Genomic DNA, 13,142 nt, shown 5'->3' on the forward strand with positions numbered 1-13,142 from the left:
TGACGCAACTAAGATTTTCCAGATATTTTTCCAATATTTGCATAATTTGACTATCTATGGCTGGAATTTCCAATTTTTCCCTTGTGGTTAACAAACGAGTATGAGTATTCTATCAAACGCTAAACAAAGGAAGTAACAGATTTAAGCGAAAAAGAAGTAATACGATTGTCGTTTCTGAAAGGTTAAACTATCAACGAGTTTTTTATGCATATGGCTTAAGCTAAAGTTTCGTCAACTCACTCCACATTCATAAACTATAATTTAAAGGCAAAAAAGAAATGAGTTAAAACGTGACATAATTTCATCAAGTGGCCATCAACCCTCCAATTCATAACGATAAGACATCAAGGACATCAAAGCACACACGTGCCTCTCACCAATAAAATATATTAATTTATCCATAAACAATAAACAAAATGTTTATAAAGTCTGATCTACGCAGAGTGGTCAAGATCGATTATTTTTTTTTAAATATTTTATCCGTCCGCTTGAAACCTGTTTGCTTTATTATTTTGTGATTATTAAAAGAAACGTGCAGCATCTTTTGGCGAAAAAGAACCATATCAAGTTTTTGTTTTCAATCTCGTATCATTGTGTGCGCGAATAAAGAAACATTTAAAAGAACCTTCCATCCAAAGGCTGCGGGAAACGCATTTTGGAAAGAGAAGAACAAAATCGAAGACTGTGTTTCAGGGAAGACTCGGATAGCCTATGACGAAAGCAAAGGATTTTTGATTTTGTTAATAAAAAATCCGTTGATGACATTCAGAAATTTGTGGACAAAAAACATGATTCTTCATGGAAGCGAATTAATTCATAAGTTATGTTGTGTTTCCCTCCACTCAGTCGGCTTACATGACCATGTTAGTTTATATGAATGCACTGAAAGATCAAAGATGATGCAGAGCTATAACCAAGTCAAGTTCAAAGTTTTATAGCGATAGTCAGTTTCTTGCAGAATATCAACAGAACAAGACGAACGAAATAAGTGAAAAATGAAACTGAATTCAATATTCAATCGATTCAATCTGAGGAGTGGTGAAAATTATGCCGTCGAAGATCCACAAAATAGGAAAAAAGTAAATTTTGAATTCTAAGTTTGTGGAAAATGCATTGAAAATTTCAACAAAATAATACATTTTTTAGCCGAAACGGTCTTTCATCGAAAATACAGTGTCGGAATATATGCAGAAGAGCACCATTCATGGTGTTTCGTACGTTGTGGACGATGAACGGCACAAATTTGAAAGGTGATTTGAATTTTTAGTGTTTTTATGCATAAAAACAAAGTGATGTAATTGAGGATGTTATTTTGTGTTAAGACGCATTGTTTAACACTGCTGGCTAGGTCATCCATTACGGGTGTATGTAAGAACGTATGTACACGACAAGGTGAGGCTTAACTCAAACTTACACTAGTGTGAAGTTGACTTAGTCAGCGATTTTATAGGATACTAGTGGAATGCCCGCGGCTATGTTCATAGTAATGACAAAATATTTAGGTTTTTATATTTACACCCGTTACAAAAATGTCAAAAATGTATGAAAGTGAACAAATTTTCGCGTGTTCATTAGGGTGTAGCGTTTTACAACCTTTTTTTTAATTTTTTAAGGCCTGCGGGTAGGTTCGATGCAGAATGGTCCACTGAACACGAAAAAAAAAAAATTTTGAAGTTCGAAGCTCCCATGCGCACCTCTGAAAATCGACTTCTTTGGTCCCAAAGCCATAGTGAGATTAGTTCTGCCGGCTGTGCGGAAAAATATATCTTAAGTGTATATGATAATTAATCGTAGAGACCGTGGCTTCAATTTGGCGTACTTTAAAATTAAAAAAAAATTGAGTCACCGTTGAACAATTACAAAAAGTGATCCCGACCATGACTTTTTCAATTTTTTTTTTGGATTTAAAGCTTTCTAAAATATGTGACTGGAAAGTCGTGTCGTAGCTCATTTTAAAGGGAATTTCAAGAGTTTTCAAACGAATATAGACTCGACGTAAAGATTCACCGGGTTGAAGATTCGATGACCTTCTAGTGTGTAGAAAATGGTACGAGAAAAACATTTTTTTAATTTGTCACAGAATTTATGCAAAAACGGTTCCAAATTGTTCTCAATATTGCTGGCGTTAATAGAGCAGCAATCCTGGGACGAAATGGGCGATGTAAGGTGTAATTTAAAAAAACAAATTGTCGGTTTGATGATTTTTCGATTATCTTAAACATACGAGTTAATGTTACCCCAAAAGTCGGTTATTTCTTCCCAGAATTGCTGCATTCTTAACGCCAGCAATACTAAGAACAATTTGGAACCGTTTTTGCATAAATTCTGTGACAAATTAAAAAAATATAGTTTTTCTCGTACCATTTTCTACACACTAGAAGGTCATCGAATCTTCAACCCGGTGAATCTTTACGTCGAGTGGGAGCTTCGAACTTCATTTTTTTTTTTTGTATTTTCGTGTTCAGTGGACCATTCTGCATCGAACCTACTCGCAGGCCTTAAAAATTAAAAAAAGATTGCAAAACGCTACACCCTAGTGTTCATCCTAATTTATCATGAGTATCAAAGTGTCAAGTCTCTCTAGACTATAGGACTTTACGCCTGGGTTCCTATAGAGAGACAAACAATCAAACATTAATAATATAGATTTTGACCGACGTTACAAAAGATCCACTTTTTTCTGGAACTAAAAAAAAGTTGAACTATCTTCCTCTTGAGTGTTAGGGTGTGTCGATTTCATTTTTTTTAGTCATCCCTGGTTCCGCCCTACCGCGATTCACCCTCGCACTAGCAATAATAATCAGCAATTTTTTTTTTTATAAGTCAATATAAGCTTGCACCGTCACTTTTTCAAAAATTTTCGAGCTACACGAGATACTTGGATTATGGGTCCGAACCAAAAAAAATCTACAGATGCTTTTGCAGAGTTTTCACTCTGTACGGCATCTAGAGGGTCTACTAGAGGTGGAATTTTCAAGAATTTTGTATGTGAAAAAATCATCTCTTCTGGGTAAATTTTAGTCAAACTAATGTTGTGATAGCTCATTTTGTAGGGTTTTCAATAGCGAATCTAGCAAGCGTACACTTTCGATATGTAAATCTAAAAATTTATTGGTTTCGCTGTTGGAAGGCTCAAAAACGGGGCATTTTTACGAGTGTTTTCGAAAATACAACAAATTGACTTTTCTTAAAAAACTAAGTTTACTATCTTCAGCTTTTAAATGTGTTATTCATGATTAATAATCGAATTTCTGTCAAAATTTTTTATTTACCCGCTGCATTTAAAATGTTAATTGTCTGCGGAAACGGGAATGACTAAAAAAAATTGAAATCGACACACCCTATTGAGTGTGGGCAGTGTGACAATAGTTCCACTTTTTTCAGTTCCACAGACAAGATATTTTCAAGATAGGTCCACTTTTTTAGTTTCAGAAAAAAAGTGGATCTAACAACTATTGTAACGTCGGTTAGATTTTGGATAAACGAGATATTTCATTCAAGTTAGAGTTATGTTATTCCTGTTGTTTCGAGCCACATTTTTGATCAATATATTCTGATCAATCTTGATCAATCTTGAAACAGTTTAAAATCGGAGATAATCGGGTCCGTAATTTCGTAATTTTTATGGGCGGCTGTACGTATCGAACTTTAGACTAACTCCTAAAAAAAATTGATGAATTTCGAAGGCATATAGTCGAACAATTTTTTCCTTTGCATCGATCAAAAATAGCTTGTCTGGATGGTCTAGCATTAGGTCAGAAATCTTGCAAGTGCTCTCCGAGCGGATTTAGAGTTTCACGGTGGGTATGAACGAACTTTAAATAAAGGTGTAAATTAACATCCCGGGTTTTTAGCCCCGTACGAAGTACGAAGGGGCTTATAGGATTACGATTCCGTGTGTAATTCGAAGCAGACGGTAAGGGCAAAGTGTTTGCCTATGTTCATAGATGACGAATCCGCAATAAAAATTTGGGCCGTCTGTCCGTCTGTCTGTCACGTCGATATCTTGAGTAAATCAAATCCGATTTTTTTTCCCTGAAAGATAGTCAAAATAGTGAGGCTAAGTTCGAAGATGGGCATATTCGGGTAGGCCCTTCGTGAGTTAGGGCCACCTAAGTGATTTAAGGTCTTTTGGTGATATTTATGGCAAAATAAACGATGGAAATGTAAATGACACGGCAAATGATAAGTATTGTCAATACCAATCCAGGAAAAAAAAGTTTTTTAAAATCGGGTGAGTGGACCGTGAGTTAGGGCCTTAGAAGTGAAAAGCTACTAGGGCCCTATGTGTATTTTACATAGAACTCAAGTAAATTTAATCCGTTTTTCGTAATTTTTGTTTCATTTGGAAGGTAATCGAGCGCCGAATAGAAAGTTGTTGAAAAAAAAAATAAATTTGGGTCCTTGGACTAAGGCCACTACTAGGGCCCTATGTGTATTTTACATTAAACTCGAGTAAATTTCATTCGTTTTTCGTAATTTTTGTGTCATTTGGAAGGTAATCAAAGGCCGAATAGAATGTGGTTGAAAAAAAAATAAATTTGGGTCCTCGGACTAAGGCCGCTACTAAGGCCCTATGCGTATTTTACATACAACTCGAGTAAATTTCATCCGTTTTTCGTAATTTTTGTTTCATTTGAAAGATAATCGAACACCGAATAGAATGTTTTTGAAAAAAAAATTAAATTTGGGTCCTTGGACTAAGGCCGCTACTAGGGCCCTATGTGTATTTTACATATAACTCATCCGTTTTTCGTAATTTTTGTTTCATTTGGAAGGTAATCAAAGGCCGAATAGAATGTTGTTGAAAAAAAATTAAATTTGGGTCCTCGGACTAAGGCCGCTACTAGGGCCCTATGTGTATTTTACATATAACTCGAGCAAATTTCATCCGTTTTTCGTATTTTTTGTTTCATTTGGAAGGTAATCAAAGGCCGAATAGAATGTTGTTGAAAAAAAAAATTAAATTTGGATCCTCGGACTGAGGCCGATACTAGGCCTATGTGTATTTATACTCAATAAATTAAAATTTTAGGGCTATTTGAAATTTTTGTTTTATTTGAAAGGAACGTCGTACGGGGCGCAATTTCTAAGATGTACACATTACATAATAATTTTACTTTAACTACTTTAACCGGCGCATAGGCTTACGGTCAAGTAGGGTGACAGACGCACTAGGGTCACGTACGCAATAGATATACGGGTTTGTACGGGGCTCAGTCGCAGCAAACGCTCTGACTGTTCTGATGGCTCGTTTCATAAGAGAGTTGGAGGAGGGAAGTGCTATTCAAGTAAACAAGTTTTAGCAAAATCCCCTGAGCTGTTTCTGAAAACCAGCATCAGCGTTCCCTAGGGCTTGTGAAACACTGAGGACTTAAGACTGGCATTAGAATTGATAGAGGGACAAATTCTAAGGCTTACAGTGTAAAAATTATTTCTCCCGACATTTTCTTCATAGATCAATAGTAGCTGAAAGTTAAAATTTCAGTATGTTGAAAGGCTGATATCTCCCTGCCGAAGTAACTGAGGAAGACTCTAAATGGTAATCCCAGACTAGTTTTGCAGACCCTTTCGAAAAGCAAAACAAATATTTTTGAATCGAAGTTCTCTGTTCCATTTACAGAAATTCTACTTTTAGGCTACCCTCGGAAAACTTTGGCCGCTTCTATACCTTTCTGGTAGGATTATTGCATATCAATGTGTTGCTAATGTGATAGCCTGGGGTCTTAGCTTACAACGATACCAAATATGTCATGCTTGATCCTGTACACGAAATATTGATGAAAGCGTTTTGCATCGAGGTCGTTCTACTCGCAAATCTAGACTAGAGCTATCTAGATAAAATTATCTATTTTATGAACAAAAACAGATACTTTTATCAAAAAATGAATTTAAATGATCGATAGACATGAAAAAGACCTCAAATTGTAATATCATCTTGAAAATGGCAAGATACCGTGGTTTTCCTTTGCCGAAAAATTAAAAGTTTTTTCCCAAAATTGAAAAATCCATTCTCCTAGCATTGCTAAGCTGCTACGCATGATTTCTGACCCATGGGCTACAAACTAATTGACATTGTAGTCGATATTCGTAAAAAAAAGATGTGGCCACTGAGTTAAGCTTTGTGGATGTAGGTTCTCATAACTATGCAGCTTTGCAGAGTCATCCCATTCATGTTATTTCACCTTTTATCCATACAATTGAACATACAACCGATCAAATTTTTTTTCAGGGTTTGGTGGTTCATTATGTTAGTCTTTTCGATCTTTGGTGCCATTTATTTGATCTATCAAGCGTACAAAACAATGCACGAAAATCCGATAATCGAAAGTCCTGCACTGAATCCAGTCCCGGTGTGGGACGCACCGTTTCCAGCTGTTACATTTTGCCCCCAAGTCAGCGACGAATTCACTCCGTTCGGATTGAACGAAACTAATTGGCCGGAATATGCGCAGGGCTTTGTGCCAGAAAATTTGTAACGTTTCTTCTGTTCGTTCCGTTCAATCCGAATGCAAAATAATCGTAAGATCGTTTCTTGTAGAACTGAGCTGTCGGAATCACCACCATTTTCCAGTTCAATTTTTCTGGAGAGTTTGTTGTTGCAGCAAAGCCATCAGGACAATCACAACATTTTGAGCAAAGTTTGTGTTCAATTTATCAATGGGTTGTCGTTCGGAAACTTAAGTTTTACAATTCAAAACAGATCTTGCCAGAAATCAATGTTACGAGCTCTCATTGGATAGCAGCTCCCGTAAAAGTGCCTGTGACACTGGGAAAGACAATAACAGACATTGGTGCTTGTGTAACATTTAATATGTATAACGAGAAGGCCTTGATCAGAGACGGGTACATTTTGTCAATCACAGACAGTGTAAAGTAAACATTGTTTTACTTTACACTGTCGTTATCGCAAGTCGCTTAAATTTCCAACTTAATTTTCTCTGAAATTAGCGTAATTTTGAGTACACTCAAAGACGACAAAGACGACCAGGAACCCTTATGGAGTCGCGATTCTGGCTTCAAGAAAGGACTGCCGCTGGAGAACTACACATATCCGTTTCGGTCGTTCAACTATTACGATTTCTTTCACATGTCCTTCAACGTTAATCATTCCGATCGAATCAGCCCGTTCAACTCTAAACTTTCAGTCTTCTTTCACGCACCCGACGAGTTTCCCGTCCATCATCGCCGTTCGACTGTTGTCGACATTGAAAGCGACAAAATCAACAACATCGAAATAACGCCACATTTGGTCGTATCGGAAGGGCTTGAGAAATATAGGCCAGATGTGCGACAATGTTATTACACCCAAGAACGACATTTGAAATTTTACAAAGTTTACACCCAGAACCATTGTGAATGGGAGTGCCTCACCAATTACACTCTAAAACAATGTGGATGCGTTACATATCATATGCCACGTGCGTGACAATTTCTTTGTTCGCTTCGATCATTGGAAATTGAAATGTTTTGTAAATTGCAGATTTTGGCGACACCCAAATTTGTGGAGCCGATTTGAAATGTTACTGGGAATCATCGCGCAAACTTTTCATACCCGTATTCAATGACGAAGACGATGACATCCATGCTCTGATCGACGACTGTGATTGCCTGCCGACCTGCACTCAATTGTCGTATGCTATTCAAGTGACGCCGCTGTCGAATGTGGATGCAACAGCCGGTGAAACGCCAATCTATGTCAGCTACAAAAATCCATTTTTCAAAAAAGACATCCGTTCTGAGTTGCACAGTCTAAGCGAATTCTTTTCGAACTGTGGCGGTTCGCTGGGATTATTCCTTGGTGTGTCGATCTTCAGCATAATTGAATTGTTATACTTCTGTACGGTTCGATTGTATTTGCATAGAAAACGGTCAGATCGGGAAAAGAGTCCCGAGCCGGCTAATGAATAAGTAAGAAATTGAGCAAGAAATAAAAATGCTTGAAATTATTTGGCCGTTTAGTGTTTCTCTCGGCATGGATGGCTTCAATTCCCTTAACTACGTTGTTAAAACAATCTGTCCTCGGAATTCCATCCTCACTTCATCGAACGCTTCTCCTGTCTCTCTGCATCTGCAGACCATGACCAATCAAAACATCAAAAAAAATGATTCCCCTGATCACTAATGGTCTCAGCTTTCCAATGACACCAAAATTGACGCCGTAAGTGCGGTCGAAATTCCAAATGGAAAGTGCGTAATACTTTCTAACGTAGCGTCATTTTCATACAAGGAAGCGCTGAAAGTTACTTTTCGGTTCACTTTTTCATTGAATCGTTCACTTGAAATTCAAATTTTAGGCAGACTTACGACGTGAATACTCATGGGTTGTGGCACGATGAATAAATTGTTGAAGTGAAAATTTAACAATCCCTTTTTCTACTCGAATATCTACGTCCACACGGTCCACACGGAAGATTTGATCGAATAGATTAGCACCATCAAGCTAGATTGCTATGTCGAAGAGTTTTAATTTACTTCGTTTCTGGAGAAACCAAAACTAATTTTCGTGGTCGTTATAGATCACTAAAATGACCGCTGGCGTGACGATCGACGGTTCGGTTTTGTGTGAAAACTAATGACAACCAACTTTGCTTCTATGGGAATTCCCCGTATTTAGTTCATTTGCATTCATTTCAAAGAATTGGACGCACTCACTTATTCATTACTATGTGAAATTGTGAAGTTGGTTTCGATTAGTTTGCACACTTTTTCCCCACCATTCCTCACGTTTCCGTCATCAGTTTCACCAAACGAAGAGATCTATTGCGGACGCACATTTTTGAAGAAGGATTCTGGTGGGAAGATATCAAAAGTAAACTAAAATCCAGTATTTAAAAAACGCCCAAATGTATGCTTTTCAGCAAAGCAGCGGTGCCTCTTAAGAGGCATGGGTGTTTTGCTGAGAAGGTTGCTGTTTTGGTGCCTCAGTGGAAAGTCTCCAATAAAAAAGGAAATGAGGCAATTTTTTTGGTCTTGCATATTAGATGGCGTCAGCGCCACCCCTGGAAGTAGTATATTTCCAAGGTAAAATAAAGTTTTTTAACCTTCAACAGATTAAATGTCTATGATCACAGCACTGCTACTAGCATGAACACTGAATTGACAAGTGTCAAATGTGGAGGCTTTAGTGATACGAACTACCGCTTAGGATTGTTTGTATTGTACTTATACAACGAAAACAAGTCATCTATCTGTACAACAGCAACGCAGTACCAACTGCGATTTCATCAGCCTCCAAATATTTTCTATGTTCGTGCTGGTAGCAGTGCTGTGCTATTATACAGACGCGTCAAATGTGACTCTACAAAAATTGAAATAAAGCACAGATGTTCAGTTATTTCTCTCATATAAATATAGGTCTCTTTAGTTTATGTTACAGCAGTAGTACTTATAGTTTCGTTACGCACGAACAAGAAAAAACACAGAATATACAAACAAACGAAACAAATTTATAGTGTTGTAGTGTAAATTAATTATCCTTAAAAATTATGATCAAACCGAGATTAACAATAATTGGGGTGTTCGCTATCAGTCTGCTGTGTACTTTACTAATATTCGTAAGCCAACGATTCTCATCAAATAGTTGTTACTCCCACAAATCAAAAGGTAAACAGGAGGGATACAGACTGTCAAAGTTGACTAAAAATTTACGAAAAAACTATGATTCGTACAATATGACCATGACCATTGCTGACATACTAAATGATCAACGGCAAAAAATTGTCAATGAAATGGATTCTTTTGAATATCCCAGAGATAGTGAGAATTTAGCTGCGCTAACACCCGAAACCAATGGCATACCGTTCCGGAGTGTTATAATCACCACTTGGCGATCGGGATCGACATTTCTGGGTGATGTACTGAACGCAATGCCGGGAAATTATTATCATTACGAACCGTTGATGGACTTTGATATTATCCAGATTCGTGGTGAACCGCATGCGAAACGGGCCGTTAATAATCTGAAACAGTTCCTGAAATGCAACTACACCGACATGAATGATTTTTTAGAAGTTGGCGCCAAAAATATGGACTTGCTGCTACACAACACCCGATTGTGGAAGTATTGCCGTCTGTATCCACAACATTGTTTGAATCCAGATTTCCTGGCGCCGTTCTGCAAACTATTCCCACTGCAAAGCATGAAAGTCGTACGACTTCGGTTGGCCCTAGCCGAACAGCTGCTGAACGATCCGGACTTGAATGTTCGCATCGTGCTGTTGATACGTGATCCGCGCGGTACGATGCAATCGCGTAAGCATCGAAAATGGTGTTTGGGCCATTCGGACTGCGATCAAGCTGACATATTATGCAAAGACATTGTATCCGATTATTATGCGGCCGAAATTTTGTTGAAAAAGTATCCGCAACATTTCAAAGTCGTCCGGTACGAGGATTTGTCATTGGACCCTTTTCAAATGTCCGAACAGATATTGAACTTTTACGGACTGCCAATGGATCCAATGGTGGAGGTGTTTCTGGACACGCACACCCGGAATAACGTAGGCGGTGGTTGGTCGACATTTCGTGACTCGAAATCGGCACCGTTCCATTGGATGCGCGATCTAACCTATGAAGAAATCGAAACGATTCAGAACAGTTGCACGAAAGCGATGGAACTGTGGCGGTACAGGAAAATGGATGACCAGCATATGTACGAAGATAAATTATTCAATCCGATTTTGTTGTTTCCGTTTTCATGAAAAGCCTGTAATAGTTGGTAATGCAACGTCCATTTAATTTATTTACCATTTACCAAGAGGTACTTTTACTCTTTAGGGAAAAGCTTTTGACCTCACTCATATAATATGGTAAAATAATATGTAAAATAACTAAATTAAAACAAATGATCGTAAATGGATCGTTGTAGTTTCCTATTTGCCGCCTTTGCAAAAAATTAGACGAAAAATCTTTTGGGAAGAACTCCAAATTTTTCGATCTATTGTCACTTCTTCGTGGCCGAGTTCAAAACCATCTTATGCAGGAGAGCCTCTCATGGATGGCTATTTGTTCAATTGGCATCCAACTGGTGCTGTATGGTGGAAAATGTTAACCAAGGCAGTAGAAACGTGGCTTTGATACTTTTGTTCTGAAGCCTTTGCAGTTCAGCCATTTTCGTCAGTAAACCTTCGTAGAACGGCAGCATATAAGTGATGTGACTGTAAACGAAAGCATTGAAAATTTATTTCCTTCCTTATTTACGTGTTCTTGTCAAATGATAAGTTGCCATCCAGAACAAGGCCGAGATACTTGTACGTGAACTTGTACACGCTTGATGATTTCATTTTCCACAAAAATGTTGAATTTCGGATGACTTTTCACCCTTCCAAACGGCATGGAACAAGTTTTTCCAACGTTCATAGTGAGGATGTTTTACCAATCGCAGGCATAATACAAAACAGCGTGATCAGCGTACAACTGAATTTCGTTCATAAAACTAACGGACAGCAGGTGGGACGCCAACTAATTCTTCGGAGAGATATGCAATTTTCTTTGAAGTTTGTCGACTCTCCAAATAGCTCATCATGAGTTGAACCGCGATGACAAACGTACCTATCCTCTTCATCTTTTCACGAGTCGTTGTGCAGGTATACAGACAATTGAAGGGCTTAGTTCTCATTTTTAGTAATGACGGCCTATAAATTCACGAGTTCATATCGTTTAAAATTTTGTTAATTTATCTACTGTAGTCAGGTGAAGAAAAACATTTACACGCTTCATGATACGAAAACAGATGAAATCACGCGCAGAAAGTTATCAGAAACCATAGTTGTTTAGTTCTCTCTGAGCGGACCTTGTAAAGAGGTCTAGGGATATAGATGATGTTTTACTCGCATGCGACCTGTTTTGAATTGATGTATGCGAAGGCGGAGCTAGCTCTCTCACTTTCTTTTGCTCTTTTTGTTTTTTCTGTTTTTCGTATCATAAAGCGTTATTGTGTTCATCGTGAAGAGAACACACTCAATCACAGTATGTGTTTGAATTCGTATCCCACGAGAATTATTCTCTCGGCATACGAATTCACACGTATACTGTAATTTCTCTCTGTGGTTTCTCTCCTTATGATGAAAATAACTAACGTCTGTGAATTTGTTCCAATCAAGACGTAATTTCAACATTTGTACACTCAGCTGGAAAACAGCTTGAACTTAAACAAATATTCTACTGAATTCTTAAACACAACGTGTAATGAAAAATACTGCGACAATAATCTTTTCATAACAATATCAAGAATAATTTTCTTTTGCAACGGGTTATCGGCGTGTTTTACAGCCATTTTGTAGAGATGAATAAAGTAATAGTAGATAGTACATTACTTACCAATAGGGCAAATGATGGAAATGGTACTTCTATGTAAACACACAAGAAGAACCATTTCTATCATTTGCCACCCCACTACCAAGGTATCTTATTCAAAAATTTGAGGTAAGGCTCGGAACGGGTTCGGGTTGACCTGTTTTAGTTCAGGTTGACCTGAACCGGATTTATGACCCGAACCTGAAAAATTATTTCGGGTTCAACCCGAACTTGACCCGAACTTGAATTTTCGATTTCGGGTTTAACCCAAACCTGACCTGAACACGAAATTGTTCAACCCGAATTTGACCTGAACCTGAATTTTCAATTTCGAGTTCGACCCGAACCTGAACTGAACCCGAAATTTTAAATTTAATCAGGTCGGGTTCGGGTAACCCGAAATTTTGAGCGTTTATTACACTAAAAAAAGTCAAAAATTTCGGGTTACCCGAACCCGACCTGATTAAATTTAAAATTTCGGGTTCAGTTCAGGTTCGGGTCGAACTCGAAATTGAAAATTCAGGTTCAGGTCAAATTCGGGTTGAACAATTTCGGGTTCAGGTCGGGTTCGGGTTAAACCTGAAATCGAAAATTCAAAATCGGGTCAAGTTCGGGTTGAACCCGAAATAATTTTTCAGGTTCGGGTTAAATCAAGTTCGGGTTCCGGTCTGACCGAACCCGACCCGTTCCGAGCCTTAATTTGAGGTAAAGTTTTTGAATAAAATGATATTTACTCGGCACAATACAAACATTACCTATCCCCATTCCTTATAAAATTGTCCCTATACAACCTCAATTTCAAGAACTTATTGACTACTCAACCAACCAGCGCAAAAATTTCGTGG

At 37.9% G+C, this 13,142-nt stretch overlaps 2 protein-coding genes across 2 annotated transcripts; both read left to right on the forward strand.

Annotated features, from left to right (window-relative positions):
- Window positions 1-913: 913 nt before the first annotated feature.
- LOC119076518 (pickpocket protein 28-like) lies at window positions 914-7,950 on the forward strand. The gene is made up of 7 exons (XM_037183303.1): window positions 914-1,079; window positions 1,147-1,250; window positions 6,233-6,475; window positions 6,542-6,641; window positions 6,704-6,846; window positions 6,952-7,421; window positions 7,484-7,950. The coding sequence occupies exons 1-7, from the start codon at window positions 996-998 to the stop codon at window positions 7,909-7,911; spliced, it is 1,572 nt and encodes a 523-aa protein (XP_037039198.1). The 5' UTR covers window positions 914-995; the 3' UTR covers window positions 7,912-7,950.
- A 1,449-nt stretch (window positions 7,951-9,399) lies between these two features.
- On the forward strand, window positions 9,400-10,779 carry LOC119076524 (carbohydrate sulfotransferase 4-like). The gene has a single exon (XM_037183310.1). It carries the CDS (start codon window positions 9,489-9,491, stop codon window positions 10,701-10,703), a length of 1,215 nt encoding a protein of 404 aa, XP_037039205.1. The 5' UTR covers window positions 9,400-9,488; the 3' UTR covers window positions 10,704-10,779.
- Window positions 10,780-13,142: the final 2,363 nt, after the last annotated feature.

Source organism: Bradysia coprophila, unplaced genomic scaffold (assembly GCF_014529535.1).
Source record: "Bradysia coprophila strain Holo2 unplaced genomic scaffold, BU_Bcop_v1 contig_232, whole genome shotgun sequence".
NCBI lineage: Eukaryota > Metazoa > Arthropoda > Insecta > Diptera > Sciaridae > Bradysia > Bradysia coprophila.